Source organism: Pyrus communis, chromosome 12, assembly GCF_041283825.1.
Source record: "Pyrus communis isolate YQ-2024b chromosome 12, ASM4128382v1, whole genome shotgun sequence".
Lineage (NCBI taxonomy): Eukaryota > Viridiplantae > Streptophyta > Magnoliopsida > Rosales > Rosaceae > Pyrus > Pyrus communis.
The window spans coordinates 24045052-24070919 of NC_142576.1; the positions used below are offsets into that span (position 1 = coordinate 24045052).

Below are 25868 nucleotides of genomic sequence, written 5' to 3' on the forward strand. Positions count from 1 at the left end.
TAAATAGTCATTTTATAATATGATATATAAGTTATTTAATAATAAATTTTTATATGGGGTGTTAATAAAAAAAATCCTTTAGTTTTCTGTTTCAAGCTAAAATTCAATGGAGGTGCCTATGCAACTTAATAAATGGCAAGATCGATTTGAACGAATTATATAATATAATTTACCGTGCATGAAAGGCTCAAGAATCGAATTTTATTTTATTTTACGACTTTTAATCTGAAATGCGAATTTCTATAAAAACCATCGTATAAACTATTATCAAGAAACAATCGTAGCACCTAAGTTTCTCAAACAATCATGCTGCTAAAACTCCGAGTAAAGAGGCCTAAAAAGATTCTTAATCGTCTAGAAAAATTAGGGCTGGAATATTTTGCAATATATTGACTTACCGATCGAACCAAACTAGTCGACTCATATTGGTATGGTAATATTTCGGCATATCTTCAAAATCGGTTGGCATGGAACCGAACCGATCCATCAACGGCACAGCTTTAGTTTGGATTTTGTTATATCAGCGATCCAAGGAATAAGCTTTGGTAAACTCTGAAAACATAGCAATATTTTACATGGTATTTTGTGTGAAGAGGCCTTTGTTCAAGGTGAAGTGATGAGTCCATATTATACCATATATGTTACCCTAATCGTAGTTATAGGTTATTAGTTATTTTGGTAGAATTTTGATACTTTGTTATATATTTTCAATGTAGGACATTCGATTTCCTCTTGAGCAAAACGTGATCAAACGGATGAATTTTGGAAAGATTCCAATGGAAGATGTTTTTGAGTCTTTCAAGATGATTGTATCATTTCCTGATTTTTCTACCAAGCTGTTTGACCGTGGCAATGAAATAAAGACTCAGCGCACAGCTTTCCCAGATTGACATTTCTGGACGTTTTGGGTATTTTGAAGGTCAAGATGGCATATTTTAAGGAAGATTCCTTCTAAGGATTTGTAGGGGACGTCTCAAGCTTTTAAAAAGAGACTTTTGGGACCAAATCGGAGTTGATTTGGTAGGTCAAAAGTCTGATTTTCTGAAAAGTCTGAATTTCAGTTTAAATAGGAAACCTTTTATTTCCTAGTTATCTTATTCTATTATGTTTCCTAGTTTTTAGAAGACCTTTTCTATGAAAGATTTTATTTTCTAGCAGTATAAATATGGCTTTTTAGCCATTAGGGTTGGGGAGGGGGGAGGGGGGGGAATGCACGCATACTCTAGAGAGTTTTTGAAGTTTATTTTCAAGGTGTTTTCTATCATTTTTCTTTTTCAATAAAATTCCTTTTGTTTTATGGTTGTTCATAACTAATTTTCTTTTACTAGGGCGATGCCTTGAGCCTTAGCATGAATATGTAGTTCTTATTTAATTGCTTATGATATTATGCATGCATGCTTTGAATTATTAATCATTGTGCTTTAAACTGTCTCTATATCTTAATGCTTAGCTACCATTAAGATGTTTAGATAAGTAATCGGATGCAATTCGGTTGGAATACCACCAGGGGCTTAAGCATTGCTTCTTGTGGTTGATAGTTGTAATTTCACCTAGGTTGCATTGTCACAAAGCATAATGAGTCATGCATGTTTATATTTGATCTAAATACCACAATAACCTTGTACTCTTGCAAGTATTTTTGAATACCACATAATGAGTCATGCATGTTTATATTTGATCTCAATCCCTGTGGAAAACGACCTTACTTGAGCTGCTATACTACGATAACCTTGTACTCTTGCGAGTATTTTTATCCCTACTTTTACATGTAGTAAAAATCCCTATCAAGAAATTGGCACCGTTGCCGGAGATTGTTTCAAATAATTTTTGTTTATCATATTCTTAGTTAATTATTTTTGTAAATATCATTTTATTTACTTGATTTTATTTTTATTTTTGTAGGTTGTGGTTTGTTAATTTTGAGAGCAGTTCAATGATGGAGCCACCACCACGACCACCTTTATGGGTTTCTTTCGCAAAACAGGGTTTCTATGGATTTAAACCTACAGTTTGTGCCCTTTGTTGGTCAAACACCCATCAAATTTTGCAATGCCTTTTTAGGAAATATTTTCCAGACTATGTGAAGGAGCATATTAACATGAGGAACGACTCACTTTGGCGTTGGAACAATCCCACTTTTGATTACTACGCTTCAGATTTGAAAAAGCATCCTAGTTTTAGATGGGCAGGTACTTAACAAACTTTTGAGCAGCCTAATGTGGCACAATGTTCAGAGGAATGCGACATAATTCAACCATCCCAATGTGTGGAGAGCTATAACATGCTAGGAGATATGGAAATTAAAGAGCCACTTGTCAGTGACCCATGCCCAATGGAGGAAACAACCCATGATGATGCTGAATTTTCTCAAGAGCTCGTTCCTACTCGAGTCCATACACCACACATACCATATCAAGATGCTGAAAAGCAATCAACTAAGCTGCAAGTGTGCTTTGAAATTGACGGATTGGATGGGAACGTTCACACCAATTCAGAATCTGAGAAATCACATGGCCAACTCTTGGACACTACAACTTTGCATATAATTGTAGGCTACTGATTTAAATGTTTTTGCTGCTGGAACAGACAGCACGGCTTCACAGCCCATCAAGCTTGAAGAAATTCATGAGTCCTGCAAGCAGGCTATATTCTACAGTGGGAAGAAGAAAAGGGTTCGTAACAGCTCAATTCTTCGTCAAGAAATTCGGCCAATGCAGAAATTATGGGTATTAAATACAAGGTTTAATTTAGTTCAGTGGAGATGCAAGCCTTTATGGGAAAAGCCCTATTTGATTATAAAACGTCATTCACATAAAAGGGTGGACATCGAGGCTTCAACCAATGAATTCAAATGCATAATTGATTACCATCAAGTCACTCTGTACCTACTGTTGCCTTACAATGCTACTAAAAAATGGTTGACCCTGAAAGAACAAGTGACATAATCGCAAATCTCATTCAAATCCGTCTAGCTGTAGACGTTAACTAACGCGCTAATTGGGAGGCAACCCAATTTTTCTAACTCTTTTCTTTTTATTTTTGTTCATTTTGTTCATTTTATTTTATTTACTTTTAATCTTTAATACAAAATTTTAAAATAAAAAAAATTCAGAAAATTGAAGAACAAAAAAATGCAGTTTTTAATTCTTGTTATTTTTCTCTACTTATCTAATTAGGTTTTAATTTTGTGAGTGCAGGTTTCATCCATAACTGATTCGGCCTAATCTCAACTATGGGCGTGCAATCAACATTCATTCACCCCAACACATTCATCCATTCCTCTACATTCATGAGATTAGGCAGTGCGGAGTGCAGAAACAAAGTTGAGGTTCAGAAATACTCACAGGGGGTTACTAAGAAGCTTATGTGCTACTTGGATCTGTTTACTCACACTCTCCCATTATAAAGAGACCTTTTGGGACCAAATCAGAGTTGATTTGGTCAGTCGAAAGTCTGATTTTCTGATAAATCTGAATTTCAGTTTAAATAGGAAACCTTTTATTTCCTAATTATCTTATTATGTTATGTTTCCTAGTTTTTAGAAGACATTTTCTATGAAGAATTTTATTTTCTAGTAGTATAAATAAGGCTTTTTAGCCATTAGGGTTAGGGGGGAATGCACGCACTACTCTAGAGAGTTTTTGAAGTTTATTTTCAAGGTGTTTTCTATCATTTTTCTATTTCAATAAAATTCCTTTTGTTTTATGGTTGTTCGTAACTAATTTTCATTTGCTAGGACGATGCCTTAAGCCTTAGCATGAATATGTAGTTTTTATTTAATTGCTTATGATATTATGCATGCATGCTTTGGATTATTAATCACTGTGCTTTAAATTGTCTCTATATCTTAATGTTTAGCTACCATTAGGATGTTTAGATAAGTAATCGGATGCAATTCGGTTGGAATACCACCGGGGAATTAAGTATTGCTTCTTGTGGTTGATAATTGTAATTTCACCTAGGGCGAATACCACGTCTTAGGGGTTGCATGGTTTTTCAAAAGTTTGTCACAAAGTGTAATGAGTCATGCATGTTTATATTTGATCTGAACACCAAAGACGGATTGCATGTTTGATAGACGTTCTAGCTTGAATACCACGAGTAGAATATGCATTAGAAAAACCTAACCTTCAAAGTTGCATGGGTAAGTCATAAGTAATTGGTAAATCTACATAAGATTGTTAAGGGATGGCAGAACCCTAGTGCTCAAATTTATTTTCAAAACTATTTTCTTTTGTTTTCTTTACTTTGCCAATTTATTTAATTGTTTTTAATTAAATTCGTTTTTAATATTTTAGGTCATAAAATCAACATTTTCCACACTTTGTTTTAAATAGTTAATTAAGAATTAGTTTAAATACAAATTATTCAATCAATCCCTATGGAAAATGACCTTGATTGAGATGATATACTACGATGACCTTGTACTCTTGCAAATATTTTTAAGTGTTTTTATCTCTACTTTTACAGGTGGTAAAAATCCCTATCATGAAGTTCAAGGAATAATCTTTGCTCACCTTAATTATATTTGTTATCACTACGTTTGAATGAGGAAAATAAAATTAGAGCTTTCAATCAAATTCAAAAATCTTAAAGTGACATGCAACAAATTCATGTTTGAATTCATAGACATAAAAATTAATGTAGAAATTTTTAATAGAAAAATTTGGAATTTGGAGCCTCCAAATTTCAAGTTTAAATTACTAAGATAATTGTCATCTCTAAAATCAGCCGGATAAGGTCCAGCCTTAAAATTGAGCCAAGCTAGCCCAAAGTTAAAAAAAAAAAAAAAATTTGGGCTAGGACGGGCCCATCGGGCCTCGACTCTTTTACAAGCCTAATTTTGAATGCATGCAAATATAAGGAATAACCGTTGACCGAATGGACTCTTTCAAAGAAAGTGAGTCGCTATTGGCACACCATCACGTTGGGGTTATTTTGATTTTTCGTTTTTGGTTGGAATCAAGTTTAGGCTCATCTGGGAAGTGTTTTTAAATGACTGAAAACATTTTTAGATAAAATGTTTTTGAGTTTCAAATGCAATTGAAGTGCTTCTTGTAAGAAGCACCAGTTATGTACTTCTTGCTGGAAGCACTTCAAGTGTATTTTCAAGATTAACTAGCCTTCTACTAAATATTGGTTCCAATTTTTTTTTTTTTAAAGTTCTTTCAATCATTTAAAAGTACTCTCAAATGAACTCTTAAAAACTTTGAAAACCGGCTTTTTCTATTTTTAAAGATTTGGCATATTTTTTAAGTCTGTTTTCAAGAGTTGGCCTACCAAACAAGAGTTTTGGACTTAACACTCAAACTATTTTTTAGTGATAAAAGTTGGATACTAAACACAAACAGTCCCTAAACTAGTCTTATTAATTTCTAAATCATTTTATTGTATCATAACTCATAAGTAATCAACAAATCAAAGAGTAGATTAAAGAAATTAAAAAGTAAGCAACAAATTAATAAAATATAAAGAGAAATTTTATTTAAACCCATCTAACCTATTTCTACATCCAGCTTACTCTTTGGTCCCATTTGATTTTTAACTAAACTATTAATATCTCTTTAAACCTAAATTTAATACCTAATATACCCCCATAAACACAATTCAATATGTAGATTTATTTTTACACCCATGTGATTTTTAGAAGCTAAATTTGATGTGTTTAGACCTAAGTTCTTCCACAACACAAAAGCTGATAATTCAATTGTTACCTGCAGAATATGCATGCATGCTAAAAATCACTGCGAAAAGCGATGTGTATAGTTATGGGGTTGTCCTTTTGGAAATCATAACTAGGAAAAGGCCAGAGAGGGCTACCACCCCAGTGGGGAAAGCTAGTACACACATAAACAAAAACCGAATAAGGCTACCTGTTGGGAGTGGTGACGGGTTGCGTTCGGGTAAGTGCTTGCCTGATTTTCTAACGGAGAGGAGTGCGGCTCTTATAGCGTGGAAGCTAACACAAATAACTTCTACCATAATTAACGGTTAGACTTGTGGTATTGAGTTAGTTTATTACTTGGTTTGCTTCTATTGACAGAGGCTTTAAGTGCTTCAATAGAAATTCAACTGGTGTCTCATCTAACAGGTTTTAAGTGCACTTAGACTTGTTGAGAATGTGTCAACTCGCACAATTTTCACCTCACTAACACAAGCCCTATAACGTACCAATATTAATTGTATACAAATGAAACTTCTAAAATAGAAAAGCTTGTTGATTTCTTGTGTTTGCTTAATTAACGATTTCATTCATGCATCAGTAGTGTGCTTGATTTGAGCATATTTTAACATTACAAATGCCATAAGAAACTGAACTTTCAATTAAAACAATCAGTATAAAAGTAGCGAACGAGGAGTCCACTTATGGGCAATTCAATCAGTTACTGGGTCCTTTCACACCGGACATTTTTCATCGTTGGATGCTTTCGTTGTTGTTTTAGCCAGAAGGTAGGATGCTTTCGTTGTATTTGTTGAAAAAAATTACAGTAAATAACTTCTACACTCTAAAAAATTGAAATCGAACGAACAAAAAATTCATAAATTGAGTCATACCTTGATCGCAGGATTCAAAACTTCAAAATTACCATCCATCAATAAAAAAATAAAAAATAAAACTTATTTTTCTCTATGAAAGTTATTAAGGTTTTAGCCAGAACGAATGTAGAATAAACAAAGAGTGATCATAGGGTTTAATTATAGTGTTTGGGTTTATTGATAAATTTGAGTTTTATTATTAATTTCATTTTGTACTTAATAGTAATTATGCAATAGGGTAAAATAGACAATTGACATTTAAAATTTCAGTTGACTGTAAAAAGAGGTTAAATGAGTTTAAATAAAATTTTCCATTAATAAATTATTTATAAGTAAAGTCATAAATTTTTTCTCCTTTTTCTTCAATTGGACTTTTGGGAGACCAGCACTCATCTCCCATAAACAAAGTGATACCTTCCTTCTAGTGGCTCAGGCCCAACATCCAAATGAGCTCCAGTTTTCCTAATCGGATCGCACATTCGTTTCATTTCCTTTTGGTGAAGCCCAAAAGCCTCCAGGAATGGCAACCCTAGAAGCTGCCCCAAGGGCACAGCCTGTGGGATCATTGCAACATCGCCAGTCTGCTCCGACGACGATAGTGCCTTCGAAACCATCGGGATGGCACGGGAGATGTCGGTGACGGGCAGTAGGCAATTGGCAAGCAATGCATTTCCGGTCTCTGTGAAATAGCTGTCCCAGTAGTACTGTGTTTGAGGAATGCTGTCAACTGAATCGAGATCAATCTCGAAGAGATCATCTTCGTCTTCCATGTCCGGTAGGCCCTTACACAGTCCGGCACCTTGCGCGGAAGCAGAACCTCCAACGGGAGAAGCCATGATTGTGGGTTGTTTTAAGTTTCATAGACATGCTATATATTCTACTTATATATGTGCACATTTCAGATGTTTGGTGGTGAGGTTGCAGTTCAGGTGGGAAGTAGAACGCGCTTCAACAAATTTACAACGACAATAAAAGAACGTCGAGGTTGGTCTTTGAAAGCAAATACATCTTCCAAAGTCAAATCCCACGTATGCGTGACGCATAAGGCTAGTCCTAGAGACTTTCATTATATCGTCGAATAAACGAGTCTAGACTCCCGATGCATTCAGGTGGATTCTCAAAATACTAGTACCGAGATCCATATTATAACCCCAATTGGCAAGGAAAAAGAAAATTGTACTCACTACCAACTCAAATACAAATGATCTTCCAAATTCCAAATCACGATATGACATGTACACACACTCGCCACATCATACGATACAAAAATAATCCATTTTCCGCAACAAAATACCAAATAATCCGATTTCATCACACACGCAATACGGTATCTAACGTCAACATCTTTGTAAGTGGATGAGCAGTTAATAATTTAATAAAAGAAAGATGGAAGTTAATTTGAATCTAGAAAAGCTAACAATCCAGTGTCGAAAAGGAACTGTTGATTCAATATCTACCAAAACCACCAAAGTTTGAGTAGTAGTCCTAACTACCTCAACTGAGCACAAGACGTTGCACACTTAGGACACGCTACTTTTAAACCTTAAAGTTAGTTAACAACCAAAAACAATAGCTCTCCGGAGTCTTAACAATGCGACAAAACCAATCTACAGAGTTTGGATACCAATCACCTAATAAGTGTCATAACGTCTATTGTTATCTAGCTCTAAGGGCCCGTTTAGTGCGTTATCCATTCCATTCCAATCCAATCCTAGACAGCAAACGAGGCCTGAACATTGAGCATATAAACCAGGGCCACATTTTCCATCATTAAGGATAAATTCATCACGTTCAATCCTTTAAGCTAAAATTGTAGAAGCGATGCAAATACCATAAGCAGATCCCTATTTCCTTCTACACATAAGAACAGTATGTTCACTATCTTCAGTAATTTTTCTCCTCTCATCTTGCAAATTCAATGAAAGTTTCAAATTTCTTTCAGCTATAAGGTTTCTCTTCACCTACCGCACATTCTGATAAATCTATAGCGACTACAAGATATTTTAAGCAGATAAAACTACGTCAAAGTGTCCAACAACCTAACCAAAAAGAAATGTAAGAAACTAATGATCCTTCATTTTATGACTCGGACACAGCCCCTAGCCAAAATCTACAGATTTACAGTAATTAATGGGAAGGCCCACTACAACTTCCTATTTCGCAAAGTTTAAGACCATCATAAAGATGAATTACCCATATCCTATGGACTACAGGCTTTGTTAGCCTAAATCAGCAAAACTAAAATCATTTGAAGCTTTCACTTTTGCACCTAACCAGTTAAAATGAGCCCTACATGACTATTTCCAAACACCAAGAACACGGCGCTTTCTATTACTATTTGATGCAGGTGGCCTTGTGTGTCCAGTCTGCGCATAGCCAACCATCACAGTGTGAACTTGACTATCCTCACAATTTCATGCTTCAGAGTGAACCCCAGATACAAACCTTTTAAGTCCCTATTTTGTTTCAACATTTAGTCAAGCACATCTTATGCTACAAAGTGGCTAGATGACAGAGCAACTGTTATATCTTAGCTTATCTAAGAGGGGAGTACATGAGCAGAATGAATCACTTAATTCAAGAACTTATAGGAGAATACAATAAAAAAAACAACAGCAACAATGCAATGTAATTGAGACGATACATGACGACAAATCCATTTGTAACAAGTAATACTCATGAGGTAAAACATTTTTCCAAGTAATCCTGACCGAAAATGATAAATTCATTTCGTCGTGATATCTCCATTTTCTACATGTCCCAACATACATTCATGATATTTCCAATTCACAACACCACACTCACCTAAATCACAGCTAAAGAGATGTTTTAACCCATTCACTATTAACCAACCAACAAAAATTTGCAATGCCCAAATTGTTTGACACCAAATTCCACTAAAATATCACAAGAAGCGAAAACAGAGTGTAAATCAAGAAACAAGCATACGCTATCAAGCCGCGATGCTCATCGCCACCGTCGGCAAGCGCAACCATGAGCCCTGTGCAAACCCTAGTAGCCCACAAGACGAAGACGGCAGCCACGGCGATCCTGAAGGTGCCGCCTTGGGGGACGAAGAGAGAGGCAGCCGATAAGATCACCACGGGCAGCATACAATACCCCACCACGGACGTACATCTGTGCAGGTCGAGATTGCCGTTACGCCCGGCGAGCATGTTGAAGACGATGTAGAGGAAGATTGATGAAACGACGATCCACCCGAGTATGACACCGAACTGAATTTTTCCGGCGAGGAGTTGGAAGAGGCAGAGTGACATGTAGAGGAGGATAGGCCCGGAGAGGTCCGAGTCCTTGTGGACCGCCGGGTTGGACCGGAACGGGTTGAGGATGGACTTGGTTTTTCGCCAGATTTGGTCAGGGTGGATACCGAGCTCGTCGAGGAGGGGCTCCTCGTCCTCGAAAGAGGCGGAGCCGCCAGGGACGGAGGAGGATCCGATCGGGCCGCCGAAGAGGGAGGAGGAGGAGGAGGAGGACGAGGCGGCGGCGGAACCGATGTCGAAGGACATGAAAGGGATGGAGGAGGTTGAGGTGCGCGGGGGCTGAAACGGCGCCGTTGCGACGCGTCGTTGCTGGATGTTGTTGGCTCCGACGGCGCTAGGGTTGCCGCCGGAGGGGAATACCACAGGGGGGACGGCGAAATCCTTCGTCATTGTCCGATCGGGAGAGCTCGGATGGCGGATTTTGGGAATTCGGGGGCGAGATCGATTAGGGTTTGCAGAAATTGGGGGATCGAGAGAGGGAGAGGAAGAGGAAGAGGGAGGAGTGTGTGTGGGAGTATTCCAGCGAGGTGGGGAGATTAGTTAAACACATAAAGCGGTTGTATTTTGGAGGGGGAGTAAGGGCTTTTCCGTCTTTTCAGAGTTGAGTTACTGTGCTTTGCCGCCCGGTATTGGCTAGGTGACGTTCTTATGATAGTTAAATTAGAGTTTTGCCCCTACTGTTATCCAAGTCAACATAAAAACCCAGAAAAAACTGTCGAAATTCAATACCAACGACCGCTACAGTGAACGGGTGATCTCCGTCTCTCAACTGAAAAATGGACGACGGCAGCGTTTCGAAAGCAGTGGCAGTGGTGGCCTGCGGTGCCACGGCGCTGTTCTACGTAGCCATTCTCTACGCCCCGACTCTGATCCTCCGTCTCCCTCCTCCTCCTTCCTTCAAGAACTTCATGATCCGACGGTTCTTATGCGCCGCCATTTCATCCGTCGTCTCAATCGCCGTCTCCGCCCTCCTCCTCCCTGTAAGTTCTCTTTAACTTCCCAGTTTCAATTGACCCAGTACAGATCTTCAGCTTCTTTGATTATCGCTTTGAACAATGTCAGCTCTGTAACTAAGCAGAAAATTTAGCATATTAGGAAATTTGACTGTTTTAGAATGATATGAAGTAGATGAAATTACTGTTCAAGGAAGAAAATAGATTAAATTTCTGTTAATGGGGAATGCTTAAATGTTGAACAATTGAAATTTTGTTATTTTTTATCTCACTTTGTTAACATTGTTGAATAATGCCAGATGAAAAGCAGGGAGGTATCATCTCTGTTAAGTGTATACGGAATCCGAACGGACCATATTGTGAGTATATTATGCTAAGATACAATCTTGATATTGTTGGGTTCCTATTTTGTTTTTGGTAAAGCCCTCCTAATGATTACCAAAAAGAAGCAGCCGTTTTTCGCTACATATCGTGTGTAGATTGGAAAACGGTGAATGCTTGCTAAATTGGCATGCTGAATCGCGATTTTATGTGTGAAACAGTGGCAAGCCATGGTCTTTCCTCTGTCATTGACTGCTCTCATGTATGCTGGATCCTTGGTCCTTAAGGTGCTAATGCTAGTGAGTTCATTGAGGGAAGATATGAATTATGGAGGCTTTTCGTTCGAATATATCAAAAATGTCTCACAAGAGGCTCTTGCCTGCACGCGCTCAATGGCTTCCAATGTCTTGGTTTGGCGTAATTATATTGTGGTAAGTTTCCTTGTAATTTTGGTGCTGAATTAGATTATTCCTTTTTTATGTAAACCCTATAACGAATATATTTCATGTTAACTTGTCCTGGTTTGCAAGTAGAATCTTCACGTGATGAAGATACAGATTGAGTGTCCTACTTTTATCAATGTATCTTTGGCTTCAGTTGGTTTAAATAGTATTTTTTGTGGCATCAATTCATTGGCAGTAATTTTTCAACAGGCTCCTATTACCGAAGAGTTGGTGTTTAGAGCATGTATGATCCCATTACTTCTCTGCGGAGGATTCCAAAAATCCACAGTCATCTTTCTCTGCCCCATTTTCTTCAGTTTGGGTAAGTTAAGCAAATGTCATATTAGATGTCTGTCATGACCATTAATCTGGTTATTTACTAAGAACCTGGTGTTTGTGTATTAATAGTTGATGGCTTTGCTGACTGATAACTTCTACATTTGCAATACTGTTAAATAGCAAAGTATCGTGCTCACTGTTTGTGTCTGTGGTTACTGGTAATTCATGCTTGTGTATATGTTAAAATATGATTTAACCATATCTTATATATTCTCCGTTTTCAATCCCAAAAACCCTTGATGATTGACCCTCAATGTAAAACTACAAAAGTTTGTCTTCTGGTTACTTTTACTCTCTGAATTTCCAAATTTGTTAGTGCAGCAAAATCCCTTCGATATATTCCTTTGTGTGGCCGATATTTTTTTTGTCTGCTCTACATAAGTACTCGCTATGACATTTCATTTGAAAATAGTATAGTTTTCTTTTGTAGGTCACATTTGTTGACTGAACTTGGAGAAAATTTAATCTTATTGTGCAAGGTTAATTTGCAGCACATTTCAATCATCTAATGGAGGTCTACAGCAGGCAAAACCATAACTTGATCAAAGCCTTTAAGGTTATAGGTATGCTCAACTTTTCCCTCCTTGCATGGGGAGGACAGAGAGATTCAGCCTAGAAATTGGTAGCGCTAGGCTGTTGCATCATGGAATCTCTCCCCCTTTTCTTTAGCACACTCAATCTGCGGTATTTTTATCTGTGAAAATGTACAATTGTCAACATGATAATCAATTAATTGAATGTGTGTTTGACAGGTCTCCAGCTTGGCTATACCGTCATCTTTGGCTCATATGCATCTTTTCTGTTCATTCAAACTGGTAGGTGATAGTTAACACAGTAGGCCTTTGTGTTACATTGATTATAATATAGTACTTAATGAGGTATGCAGTGTGCTTATGGAGAGCTTTTTCATTTCCTTTTCTTTCCATGAGATACTTTTGTATGTTGTTGATACGAGTCATATTTATTCGATGCAGGACATTTTCTTGCTCCTTTAGTTGCTCACACGTTCTGCAACTTTATGGGATTGCCTGTGCTAGTTTCACGAGGGAAAGGTATGCGAGTACAGTTTCCTAGCAACCAAATGAGTACCTAATTACCAAAAAAGATAAAAACTGCATACCTGAGAAATAATAGAATGTAGTTTTAGAAAGTAACCTGCTTGCGATTTATCAATATCATAGATGTTGGTCATACTCCAGAAACTTCTGCAATGTGTTATTAGCAATTCTAAAACCATTCTATGTGTACTATTGTTTTTCTTCGTTTTACCATCATGAAATTATCTCATGAAACTTGGGTATCTGCACTGCGCGTAAAGAATGAAGAGCGAATTTTCCACTGTTTAATCTTTTACTTAGCTGCACGAAAATCATGTGTGTAAAAGGAGATGGGGAAGACACCCAAGCAATTGTAAAGAACAAGAATAAAATGAGCCATTCAGATGAAAAGAAGAAATAGGAAAGTTGCAACTATATTTTGGGGCATGGAGTCCTGATCACTGTAGAACACGACATAAACCTAGGTGCCCCTTTGAAATCACACACAAGGCGGGCATGGATGCTACAGAGTCTGTTCTGTTCACACAGTAGCAAACTTAAGCCAAATATTCTCCTTGTGACTAACCAGAACGTCTTTCAGTACGAAGTGAAAATGTATCACTTAAAAGACCTCCAAAATTCTAATGCTGTGTTGTCTCCTTACGGCTGTGTGTTTTTTACTGTGTTGTGTTAGTTACATTCCTGGATCTCATCTTTATATTCGTTATTTTCTCAGGGTTAATAGCTGTGGCGTCTGTAGCTGGAATTGTGGGGTTCCTGTGCTTACTTTTTCCAATGACGCACCCAGATTTGTATAATGATAGGACAGATAATTGCAGATGTTGGGAAGGATATTGTTCTGGAAACTAAGCCTCTGAAATCTTCGGAAGAAATAGGTTTGTTCAATTCTAACTCCTTTTCTAGCATTATTTGGCGTCACATTACATTGCTTCTTCAGCTAAAAGGAAATATAGAAAACAGCTGGGCGTGACCAGGAGAAAGATAGATAGCTAAGAAATACCACTCGTCTGTAAAATACTAAAATACGATTCTTGATTGGTTTCAGGATTGTGATGATTCATTTCTTAACAACTGCTTGTATGATCTGATGCGAAAGTAGCAGAGGATTTTTAGTTTTCTATTTGTATATTCTTCCTCCTTTATTATTATGCTGAGTTCTTGAACACAAATGTGGTGAAATACATTGAAATCGTGCTCCCTTTTTTCGCTTACTCTCGAACAAAATTATGAACTTTTTAATGTACTACAAAGATAAACATCAATGGCTGTGATAGGTTTATCCGTCCACAACTGATGTTAGCATATTCTATGCAGAATATTATCCTTTGATTAGATCTGAAGTAGTCTCTTGAGAATAACTTAGTCCGCTGAAATTGGGCTCTGGATCGAAATTGGTTCGTCTAAATGCAGGCCCACAATCTTATCCACAGTCCAAGACGAATTTATGAAAAAAAAAAAATCCTAAACATCTACCAAAACCGAAAGCCCCTTAATGAGAAAACTACGGCCCATCACCGTCGCAAGAACGTCAACAAAAACAAAAATAGAGTTTTAACGAAAAGCTCAAGGTAGTATTCACTTTAACAAAAAATCATATTTTTATACTAAAAAGTCAATCCTGATACTATTCACTTTACCCTTTATTTTGTCCTTATCATTAAAACTCAAAGTTTTCAAGTTCTTTTTATTAGTTTTCCTATAAAAAAAAAAGTTTCCCTTTGTCTTGTGTACTAGACCTTCTTTTACACTGAATGAACAAAATAGAGTTGGAATTTATATGAAGTCAGAATTAATAAATTAACATGCACAAATTCTCTTGTTTGGACTTATTAGCATAGAAAGAGTTTTTGTGTGGAAAAAAAAATAAAAACTTGAAATTTGGAACCTTCAGTTCTCAAATTAAAATGTTCCATGTCAATAAGTGTTAATTACAAACTTCTATGAGTGAGAGTTTAATTATAAAATATACCAAAAAAAAAAAAAATGAACTCACTTATGAGTGCCCGCCAACACCACCACCCACCATCATCATTACCATCACGGCTACTGCCACCACCACATGGCGTTGTGGCCCCTGTTGCTCGCACCGCTACCACCCATTGTCATCACCATTGCTGCCACCACCCCTGCCACAACCCCCCCCCCCCCCCCAACAAACCACCATCGTCACCACCACTATTAGCACATTCATAACTACTATCTTTCATTTATATATTAATAACTCTCTATACACATTAAATTTTGCATTCAAATTCCATTGTTTTTTAAGGTTAACCAAATAAGAAAATTCACAAATTCTAAAAAATAAAATTTTGTCATTTTGGAATTCTTTAATAATCTTAAATTTCCTCATCCAAACACAGTGTTAGAGCATTTCATAATTATATTGTTAATTTTCCTAAACCTCATTCGAATCTCTCTTCTTAGTTGATATTAGATTACTCAAAATATCGTTGTAATAAAACATTTGTAATTCCTGTACAGACATGAGCATAGTCACATTAATTAGAAATTGTGCTCATATATTGATTGTGAAGAAAAATTGTGAATTCTCTTAATAGAGATATAAATTCTCACATCCAGTTCCATGCACTAGTTGTCTTTGCCTGACATAGCAAGTAAACATGTATGGCGAATGCGTGAGCATACAAAATGGGTATATGAAATCGGTGTAACCAAGTTTTCTCCCTACCGAGCTAAGAAGTACGGCATGGCACTGATTGTCGATCAAGGAATGTTCAATTAACAATGTTGAACCAAATCAATCTGTTAAGTACTTTAGGTGTCTAATCGTTTGGGCCACATAAACGCCCTCCAACACTTCAAACGTCTAGATACTGTTATGATGACTAGAATCTTAAGGATACTACCTCTGCAAATGAAGGTCAATGCTGATGCAAAGAAAATAATAGCTAGGCAAAATATGGCATCATAGCAAAGAGAAAACCCATACAAATGTTAGGGTTTATTCAAATACCCTATAAGGCTATATCCCTATTTTACTTCAATTTTCCATATCTAATGGATTTAGGTTTGGGTTTTATCCATTAGAAGGACCGTTTCTTGGTAGAAAAACATTTTTATATCATGTATGTCATTGTAACGGTATTTTAAATTAATAATGTACTTTTATGTGGAAAAGTTCATGATTTTTAGCTTGTTTGAAAGTGATTAAAATAACCAAAAGTGTTTTAAGATCATCAAAAACGTTTCTATCAACGTTTTGTCATAAAAAGTTAAAAGTTATTATGAGAAAAGCACATTCTCTTCATTTCAAGTATTTTTCCAAAAAAAAATACTTGCATTTATTATTTAAATGTTGACGTGCTTATAATAAAAGCATTTATGAGTAGAAATGTTATTTAATGAAATAACCAAATAGGTACATACAAGCTTTGTGTTATTGATTTGAAATACCAGAACAATAGCATATGGTATCAGTAAGCCTTTATTTTCAGTTCATGAAGAAAGAGTAACTTATATAAAATGAGTTCACCATCACGTGACATTCTGATTTAGTAATGTAATCTTATGTCAAGAGTAATTTACACATGACACAGCATCATTATACCAAAATGTTAAAATTCAGTGAACTCATTTAGTATAAAGTCATTTTCACCATAATGGGATTTCAATCATGATGCCTTGGTGCTATTTTCAACCTTCAAATTGATTTTCCTGAGTTGGTGGTAAGGTGTGTCAAAGTGTCATAACCATAGGATCGAGAGGGAGGGAGAGTAGGGACTGGGGAGGGTTTGTTAGACACATTCGAGTTCTGATTAGACGTTCTTCATTTTGTTTTGATAGATTTCATTTCAATTGTGTGTGATGGTCAAACTAAGGGGATAGGCCAAAAGATTAATGTCATGTCCATGAGTACCATGACTTTGATATAATTTGATATTGTGTGGGTTACCACTTGTATTTTCAAACTTCATAAACCCCCACATTGACTTTGTTTGCTGAATCTTTTGACGACGTTGGTTCTGATTAGATCCTCCCCCCATCAAACTCTCTTTTTAGCCTCATGGAATCCGAATGAAAAGGCTTTTTTAATTAAAATATAATTTTTATGACTAATTATATTTACATCCTAAAAGATTGAAATTGTATCAATTTGCGCTATTGGTTGGATCGATTCTATCATTCAATTGATGCCATAATGAGTTTGAGACCCTTACTAAGCTATCGTATATGCCATATTTGTACTTCATTGACAAAAAAAAAAAAAAAAAAAAAAAGCTTATTATTTTAATGGAGGAATAGACTTTCAAAGAGACATATGTGTAAGTTAATACAATCTCAAAACACCAAGGTTTTATTTGAGAAAACTGGAACCTAGTGGCTTATTTTGAAAATCACTTCAAACCTAGATGGTGTATAATCTAGTTAGCCCTTCTTTTTTTTATCATCCATTTTGTTATCTTACACTTCTTCTGTCAATCTCTTAATAAACCTTTGATTTTGTTCAATGCAATGAGTACAAAAAGAATACGAGAGTGTAAATGGTGAACAAAGAGTGCTGAAAGTACCCTTCATGCTGGTGTAGGGAGACTGGTTCAAGAAGATATTAAGTGGTCTTTAGACCTAAGTTTGTTGATATAAGGGGGTGTAGTGTATTAAGACTTATATGGATTTTTGTTGAGTTTTTTTTAAGTGGTAAGACTTTCATGAATTTAGTAGATTTTTACTTACTATTATAATCTCTGTAAAATTCTATAGATATTTAATGATATACTTTTGTGCAAAAGAAATAAGAAATAATATACTTTTGCAGAATTATAGAGAATGCAATACTAGATTTTTTTTTTTTTTTAAATTATGTGGATTGTCATGGACTTTTTAATGACTAAGTAATTAATAAAATGTTATTATTTTTAAGTTTTTATTTTTGAAATGGTGACCATGACCAGACCACGACAAACTGGTCTTATAAGGGGGTAGTGGCAATAATAGTGGTGGAAGTGTCATGTGGTGAATATCGGCAAAATGGTGGTAGCATGGTTGACGTCTTTGGTGGCGGCAATAATAGTAGGGGTGGTGATTATAGGGTTGGGGTGGTGGAGGAGTTGGGATGTGGGCATTGATGATGGGATGGTGATGATGGTGGCAAAAGTGGCAATCATGGAGATGATGGTGTTGGTGATGGTCATAGCGATTAAGTGTGGCGATGATAGTCATGATAGTGACGGTAAGGAGGCGACGATGACAGCGGCAGTGGTAGTAGTGGTGGTGGAGGAAGGGTAGATGAGATGGTCATGGTAAGGTGGTGGTGGAAACATTGTGGTGAGAGTGGTGATAATGATAGTCAATGCATTATGATGAGTGGTAGAGTATATGATCAAATAATTGAGAAAAATAAAATCCATCTTCTTTTTAATGAAGAAATCTTAGGAGGGGGAGATTGTATTTGTTATGACAAAAAATTTACTATAAAAGCACTCCAACTCTATCAAAATTCATAACCTTTTAAACCCTTAAAAATAAATGAAATTATGAATACACCTAATTTTTTGGGTAAAGTACAAAAAACTACCTTAACTATTGGGGTCACGATAGTTTCATACCTCATCTTCTAAAATTGACAATGTCATACCGCATCTTACGAATTTGTGACAATGTCATACCTCCGTCAATTTTTCTGTTAAATGCTGACGTAGCAAGAGACGGGAACCACTTTCTATTAAAAAATTATTAAAATATTATTAAAAACTAAAAAAAATATTTAATATTTTTTAAATATTAAAATAATAAATAAAAGTAAAATTAAAAAAAAAGGGTAAAGTACAAAAAACTATCTCAACTATTGGGATCACGACAGTTTCATACCTCATCTTTTAAAATTGACAATGTCATATCGCATCTTACGAATTTGTGACAATGTCATACCTCCGTCACTTTTTCTGTTAGTTTTTCTGTGAAGTGCTAACGTAGCTTGATTCGAGACCTACTTTCTATTAAAAAATTATTAAAAACTAAAAAATAATTATTTAATATTTTTTAAATATTAAAAAAAAAAAAAAAAAAAAAAAACCCTCATTTCGTCCCTCAACTCCCCCTCCTCCCTCCTCTCTCCTCTCCCCATCTTCATCTTCTTCGCCCACCTGCAAATCCCAACAAAAAAAAAAAAATCCAATTTGTCTTCCCCCCACACCCACACCCACACCCATCTCCCTCCTGCAACCTAGAAGAAAAAAAAAAAAAAAAAAAAAAACCCAGATCCCGTCGGCGGGAAGATGGGTGAGCAGAGAAGGTGGAGGATGGGTGCGGAAGAGGATGTAGAGAATGGATGAAAGTGGTGGATTTGGGGTTTGATGGGTTTTCAAAATTTTTTTTTTTCTTTGTTCTTTTTTTCCTCTTCTTCTTCTTCTTCTTCTTCTTCTTCTTCCGCAGGGGAGTTGATGGTTTAAAAAAAATAAAAAATAAAAAAATAATTTCTTCCTCCTTTTTTTTCCTCTTCTTCTTCTTCTTCCTCCTTTTCCTTCTCCTTCTCCTTCTTCCGCAGGGGGTGTTGATGGGTTTTCAAATTTTTATTTTTATTTTTTCTTCCTCTTCTTCTTCTTCCTCCTCCTTTTCTTCCTCTTCTTCCTCTTCCTCCTTCTCCTTCTCCCTTCTTCTTCTTCCGCCGACAGGGGGAATTTTTTTTTTTTTTTTTTCCTTCCTCCTTTTTTTCCTCTTCTTCTTCTTCTTCCTCCTCCTCCTCCTCCTTCTCCTTCTTGTTCTTCCGCAGGGGGGTTGTTGGGTTTTCAAAATTTTTTTATTTTTTTGGGTTTGCAGGTTGGGGGAAGAAAATGAAGATGGGGAGAAGAGAGAGGAGGGGGAGGGGGAGGGGAGGGACGAACTGATGGTTTTTTTTGTTTTTTTCTCTGCTTTTTATTATTATTTTAATATTTAAAAAAAATTAAATAATTGTTTTTTAGTTTTTAATAATTTTTTAATAGAAAGTATGTCCCAAATCAAGCCACGTGAGCACTTAACAAAAAAACTAACAGAAAAATTGACGGAGGTATGACATTGTCACAAATTCGTAAGATGCGGTATGACATTGTCAATTTTAAAAGATGAGGTATGAAACTGTCATGACCCTAATAGTTGAGGTAGTTTTTTGTACCTTACCCTTTTTTTTTTTAATTTTACTTTTATTTATTATTTTAATATTTAAAAAATATTAAATATTTTGTTTAGTTTTTAATAATATTTTAATAATTTTTTAATAGAAAGTGGTCCCCGTCTCTTGCCACGTCAGCATTTAACAGAAAAACTAACAGAAAAATTGACGGAGGTATGACATTGTCACAAATTCGTAAGATGCGGTATGTCATTGTCAATTTTAAAAGATGAGATATGAAACTATCGTGACCCCAATAGTTGAGGTAGTTTTTTGTACTTTACCCTAATTTTTTTCTAGACTCACAAAAGTCAATACCATAAGATTTTTATATGCTTTTAAAAATCAATAAAAAGTTATTTTATTTTCTTTGTCGATAAAGCATAAGATTTTATTGAATGAGAAAATGCCCATTAAAAGTTACATCTAACAAGCTCAATAAAAATTGGGGTAGACAAAAACCCATTCAACAAAAGATAAAACAATAAAAAAAAAATTTATAATCTATATCCCACAAAGGCAGAATGCAGCTACCACCACCACCATTACCACCTCGTCAATAGTCACAAGGGTAGATGCCCTAAGAAAACCAACTCTTCATTGAATTTGATGAAGGGTATCACAACACAAAATTTACCAACACACAACAAGCAACTATTCCCAACCAAATTTCGCCACTAAAACAACCACACTCGAGAAGAGCCACCAGATATGAACCACCATCACATGCCCCTGCAAGGAGAACAAAAAAAAAGGAAGGGGATTGACCGATGGGGCATCTAAAACACCCTCGCTTTGAGCCAAGCCTTAGCACGCTTGGCCCCGATTTTCCAACATGTCACTTGGGTCGGAGTGGCAATGGGTTGAGATCTGGCATCCAATACAGGTGTGTCATTTCTAGCTTTGAGAAAAGGTTGTAGGAAGAATGAGATCTGTGAAGGAGGACCTAATGGAGAAGATGATGGAAGATGGGTATTTTGAAAGAGGATTGCAGAATAGAGACCAAATTTTCTTAAGACAAAATACGGTGATAGACACCGGGGAATCGGCAAACAATGATGGAGATATGACCAAAAAAGCCGAGAAAACATGGTTGAGCTTCTAGGAAGGAGAAGAAGAAGAAAAAAAAAAAAAGAGCAAGAAATAAAGGGGGGTTGCAACCGACTCCCACCAAAGGAAGGAGTTGGTGGCAAGAGGGGCCATGTGCGAGAGAGAAAGCAGGACTGGCAAGGTTTTCTAGGTACCGTTTGGTATGCAAACGAGACGGGATCGAACAGAGGTTCAGTGTTATGTTTGGTACGTGCAGGACGAAACTTTATAGTTGTTCCATTCTGTGTTTGGTACGCGCTGGACGGAACGGAACCAAAAAATTAAATGACTAACTTACCATGTTTTGTCTGTTGTTTAGTACAATGTTCATGCATGGGACGGTACGGGACAACCGTTTTTTTTTTTTTTTTTTTTTTTTTTTTTTAACTTGTTCATATTTTGAACACATATATGCTTATCTATGATATATTTTGATTTATTTTTTACACTAGCACATGGCTGAAGATATGTTATGCCATGAATTCTATCTTTTATAACAATACGATGCTTAGCTTCAATATGGTTGAAGCTTATCGGATCAATGATGTGAAGAGGCAACATTCAAACAATATGATAGTATAAGTGTAAAATTATGAGTCTCTATTTTCCGGAAGTAGGCTTTCCATACATGTCTACATCTCAGTAGTCTTCAAACAATAAAAAACAATTACAACAATCATTTCGGTAAAATGTCATCAAACTGTCATCAAACAATGAATTGGTACTGTACCAAAATAAGAATGGAAACATATCTATCAAAGGTTATTCACATTAACTTATGCCATTATCCATTATGATTGTTATAAAACAAAAACTAAATCCAACATCTATTAATTATACATCAGTAAGATCTAAACCAATAATTATGTTGCAATTTTAGCTAACAAATGTCCCACTCAATTAGCAGACATTTGAAATTAAACTCCATGGTGTGATCCTGCTGCATTTCTGTGTCAAACCCTAAACTCGAAATCTCAAAAACTAGAAAAAGTGAGCCAAAAAGCTTTTACCCAACTAAGATCAAGCAAAAATAGAAAGAACCTAGGTCCTCAAATCCCACAAGGACTCAGCCACATTTGCCCCCCTTCCCCTGTCCTTATCATAAGCCCGCAATCCCACCTTATTCTCAATTCCAACTTCACACAGCATAGAACCCACAAGACCAAATCTCTCATGCACTCCAATTCCGATTGCAATCCTCCCAAAACCTCACTCACTAAACAACAATACCAACAAGGCAACTGTATACAAGTACAGAAGATAAAAGCAATGCAATTCACCATCTCGTAATCATCATGCTCCCTATAAAATTATAAGGGGGGAATTCCGATACAAGAATCAGCATGCTAACTTGTAGGCATGAAATTTAACAAATTCAGTTATTTGCACCAATATATAGATAACATATAGATTAACATATATCACAAACTTCACCGTTATCCAAATTATATGTACACCAAGCAATCCCTCATTTGTATATATCATACAAAGTGAATTCCAATTCCATGTCGTCATTTTTACTCTAGCCCTTCTTTGGCCAAATTCTCCAACTCATATATATAAATAGACTGTATATAGATTAGGCTTTGATAAGCCACAGGCTCGCAACCACAGAAAGACCAGTCTATACCACTCATTTTTCTTACATTCTTCTTCATCCTCTTCTCTTTATTTTCTTCCATTTTTCATTTTCTCTACCCCTCTCAGCAGACCAAAAAATCCACAACCATGGCTGCCACTCTCTCTTCCCTCACATTGGGCATCCCTGATATTCCACCATGCTCTCTGTTGCCGCCTCCTCTCTCCAATGTTTTAAACTCCCAAACAAATTGAACAAAATTAAACAAGAGCCCATGTTCTGATCAAAAAAAAAAAAAAACAAGAAGAGCCCATGTGTATGATAGCAAATTCATATCATCTAAGCACCATCAGATATCAGTAAGAAATTAAGAAATCTCAAATTGGAACTACAGCAGCATCCGAATATCACCAGTGGGGTCTTACATTTGTTTGCTCCATTCTTCACTTCTAATTCAGAAATCTCAAATTGGCATGTTAAATCTATGCACTCGAACTCCCAATTGCACAAATCTTAACAAAGCCCAGTAATTAACAAATCAAATTTGATAATTAACAAAACCCAGTAATTAACACAACCCATTAATTAACAAATCAGCAACAAAAGATAAAAAAGAAAACCCCAATTAATTAAAACCTAGAAAACTTTCAATCGAAACGCAAAACAATGAAACAAAAACTGAGATTCATCAAGCTATCAATCGCATACCTGGGTCAATCTGTAGCACGACAGTGGTGGCTCTATGTTGTTGAATGCTGGCTAGGTGTAGTCGACGGTTACGGGAGAGGATGAGGAGGAAGCCCTGATAGGATTAAAAGCAAACCACAAAGTAGCACACAAATGTCTTATTGATTTTCCTTATTAACACTAAGATTTGTCAATTGTAGCATATGAAAATAAGGGTCTTTCCCGCAGAAGATTGTTTTATCTAACTACTTAAAATGTCACAAAAACTGGGCTGCTATCACTACTGACCAGCCACCGAAAAATAATTATTAGACCGACTTACACTTATCTAAAGTCTACGAAATTTTATATGCAGATACTAGACACATAGAGCTACACTCACACAAATATTTGGGATTTTTGGAGTTGATTTGATATTTAAATTAAATCGAACAAAAACAAGACAGAGACAGATTTTTAAGTAGTTCACAAATTAAGAAAAACGAGTTAGGGGAATTGTTATCCACCACCAAATAATCATGCAAACATGTTATGTTTCATTCAAATTCCTTTCATTTTCGGATGAAGATGCTCAAGTTGGCTCAATGTTAGAACCCAACCTATTACTCTTTCTTATGTAGTATGTTAAGAGAATAGCGTTTTCAACTTAACTTAGTCCCTAACATGCAATCTAGAATGGTGTGTTCATAGATTTAACAAGTAGAAATCATTAAGAACGAAAAGAGTTTGAGTCATCACAAGGCATCGTAAGTACTAGCATTGTCTTACTTATCCTAGAAATTGATTCACATGTTAATCGCAATTAACAAGTACTACTCTAGAACATATGTAGGTCCTCATTTGACAAGGGCAGGCACACACATATTCATAGCATTAGAATCCTAGATATGCTTACTAAGTATGCATCCATAGAAAACACATAAAAAATTCATCAATGAGACAAGTAGTGAACCAATCTTCATCCATTCGTAAAAGTAATTCAAACGAAATGTCATAACAAACTTGCAATCATATTAGGGGCTTCAAAACAGCCCCTAACTACTAAAAATTAGTTACACATAATTCTCAAATTAAACCAAAAGAAAGACATGAGTTTGAGAAGATAAAACCGAGAGAAGAGAATGCCAAGATTTCCTCCTTCCTTTCCTTCGTTCCCCAACGCAGCAGCCTTTCCTTTTTTCCTTGCTTCCTTCCTTGTTTTTCTATATTTTTTTTCACACTTTTTTCTCCCCCTTTGCTGCTGCAACCTGTAGGTCTTTTCTTCTTTTCTGCTGCCACAGTTTTTTCTCCATAACTCCCCCCACTAACAGCCATTTAGTGATGACAATAAGTGGGAGGAAATGCTAAAACAATTGTAACTGTTTGGGCAGCCTTTATGCCCATTACTCTCACTTAATTTTTCATTTCCTCTGATATTTGAATAGGTGTTAGCTGGCTTGTTCTTGGCTGCATCAGTTTTGGCTGTTAGTTTTATGGGATTTATTGCTTTCAATGCTTTCTTGTCAGTTACAAACTGCTCAGCCTCCTGGGAACCTTTCAGTGTTAGAACAACCATAACGTTTTCTAGAAAAATGATATTAACAATCCGCGAAATGCTCCAGAAAATAGACATCCGTAGCTTTCCAAGCATATAAGGCTCATTCTCTAATTCATTCTGAGCTGTCCGCAACTTGCTTCCAAAGTCAGCTGACCTGCACATGCAGTTTTGACGAATTTATTACTTAGAATTCCACTTGTGTTATTTTTCTTTTCTTTACTTGACAAATCCTACAAAACACAAAAACAAAGTAAATAACTCAAAAATATAAGGAACTAACTAAGAAAAGACAAGTGAATTTGATATAAAATATATATAAATATGAGCTTATCAAGCCCACGGAAAGAGAAAGGCAACGACATAATGAATGTAGGGTTTGTTTTAAGATTTGGATGATGTAAACATTGAAAAAGATAAGGGGTAGTTTTGTCTTAAAATGATATAAATTTGTGTTCCACGGATGTGGAACAAGTCGTTCCAGGGGGAGAGGTGGTACAAAAAATCTAGCAAAACGCGTCCCGTGGAATAGAGCGTTCCACCCGTTTTAGGCGCACCAAACGTGGGACGGAACGCCTCGTCCCACTGCGTTCCGTCCCGTCCCACGTACCAAACGGTACCCTAGAGAATGCAAGAGAGAAGAAGGGTTTGCAAATAAGTTTCTATAATTTTTTTATTGAACCTTAAAAAGTTTATAGAGAATACACTTGAATTTGAAGGTCAAGTAAAATCCATTAAACTCCATATACAATACACCCTTAGTTTCTTTGCTGGATATTAGCCCATCTATTGTACTAAAAAATTACATCCCTTTTTTTAATACGAATCATTTATGAAACAAACATAATGTATTCATTTTAATAGAGACTTACATGAAATAGGAACGGGAATATGGCAAAGCTTCAAACCTATCACGTGTCACCACATGTTTTAACTTTC

The 25868-nt window shown here is 36.1% G+C and overlaps 3 protein-coding genes and 1 long non-coding RNA gene across 4 annotated transcripts; 1 reads left to right on the plus strand and 3 right to left on the minus strand.

The window, feature by feature from the left end:
- Nucleotides 1-6838: 6838 nt before the first annotated feature.
- LOC148692546 (uncharacterized) lies at nt 6839-7501 on the minus strand. Its single transcript, XM_088681933.1, has one exon. It carries the CDS (start codon nt 7371-7373, stop codon nt 6927-6929), a length of 447 nt encoding a protein of 148 aa, XP_088538059.1. The 5' UTR covers nt 7374-7501; the 3' UTR covers nt 6839-6926.
- A 1681-nt stretch (nt 7502-9182) lies between these two features.
- Nucleotides 9183-10357, minus strand: LOC137745814 (uncharacterized). Its single transcript, XM_068485826.2, has one exon. It carries the CDS (start codon nt 10206-10208, stop codon nt 9435-9437), a length of 774 nt encoding a protein of 257 aa, XP_068341927.2. The 5' UTR covers nt 10209-10357; the 3' UTR covers nt 9183-9434.
- A 143-nt stretch (nt 10358-10500) lies between these two features.
- LOC137746054 (CAAX prenyl protease 2-like) lies at nt 10501-14222 on the plus strand. Its single transcript, XM_068486107.2, has 9 exons — nt 10501-10798; nt 11071-11130; nt 11314-11523; nt 11746-11857; nt 12366-12437; nt 12627-12689; nt 12849-12926; nt 13648-13807; nt 13978-14222. The coding sequence occupies exons 1-8, from the start codon at nt 10595-10597 to the stop codon at nt 13779-13781; spliced, it is 933 nt and encodes a 310-aa protein (XP_068342208.2). The 5' UTR covers nt 10501-10594; the 3' UTR covers nt 13782-13807; nt 13978-14222.
- A 7660-nt stretch (nt 14223-21882) lies between these two features.
- Nucleotides 21883-23505, minus strand: LOC148692547 (uncharacterized). The gene is made up of 2 exons (XR_015953961.1): nt 23134-23505; nt 21883-22431 (listed from the first exon to the last, which is right to left on the minus strand). It is a non-coding gene; the product is annotated as an uncharacterized LOC148692547 (long non-coding RNA).
- Between the last annotated feature and the right edge of the window lie 2363 nt (nt 23506-25868).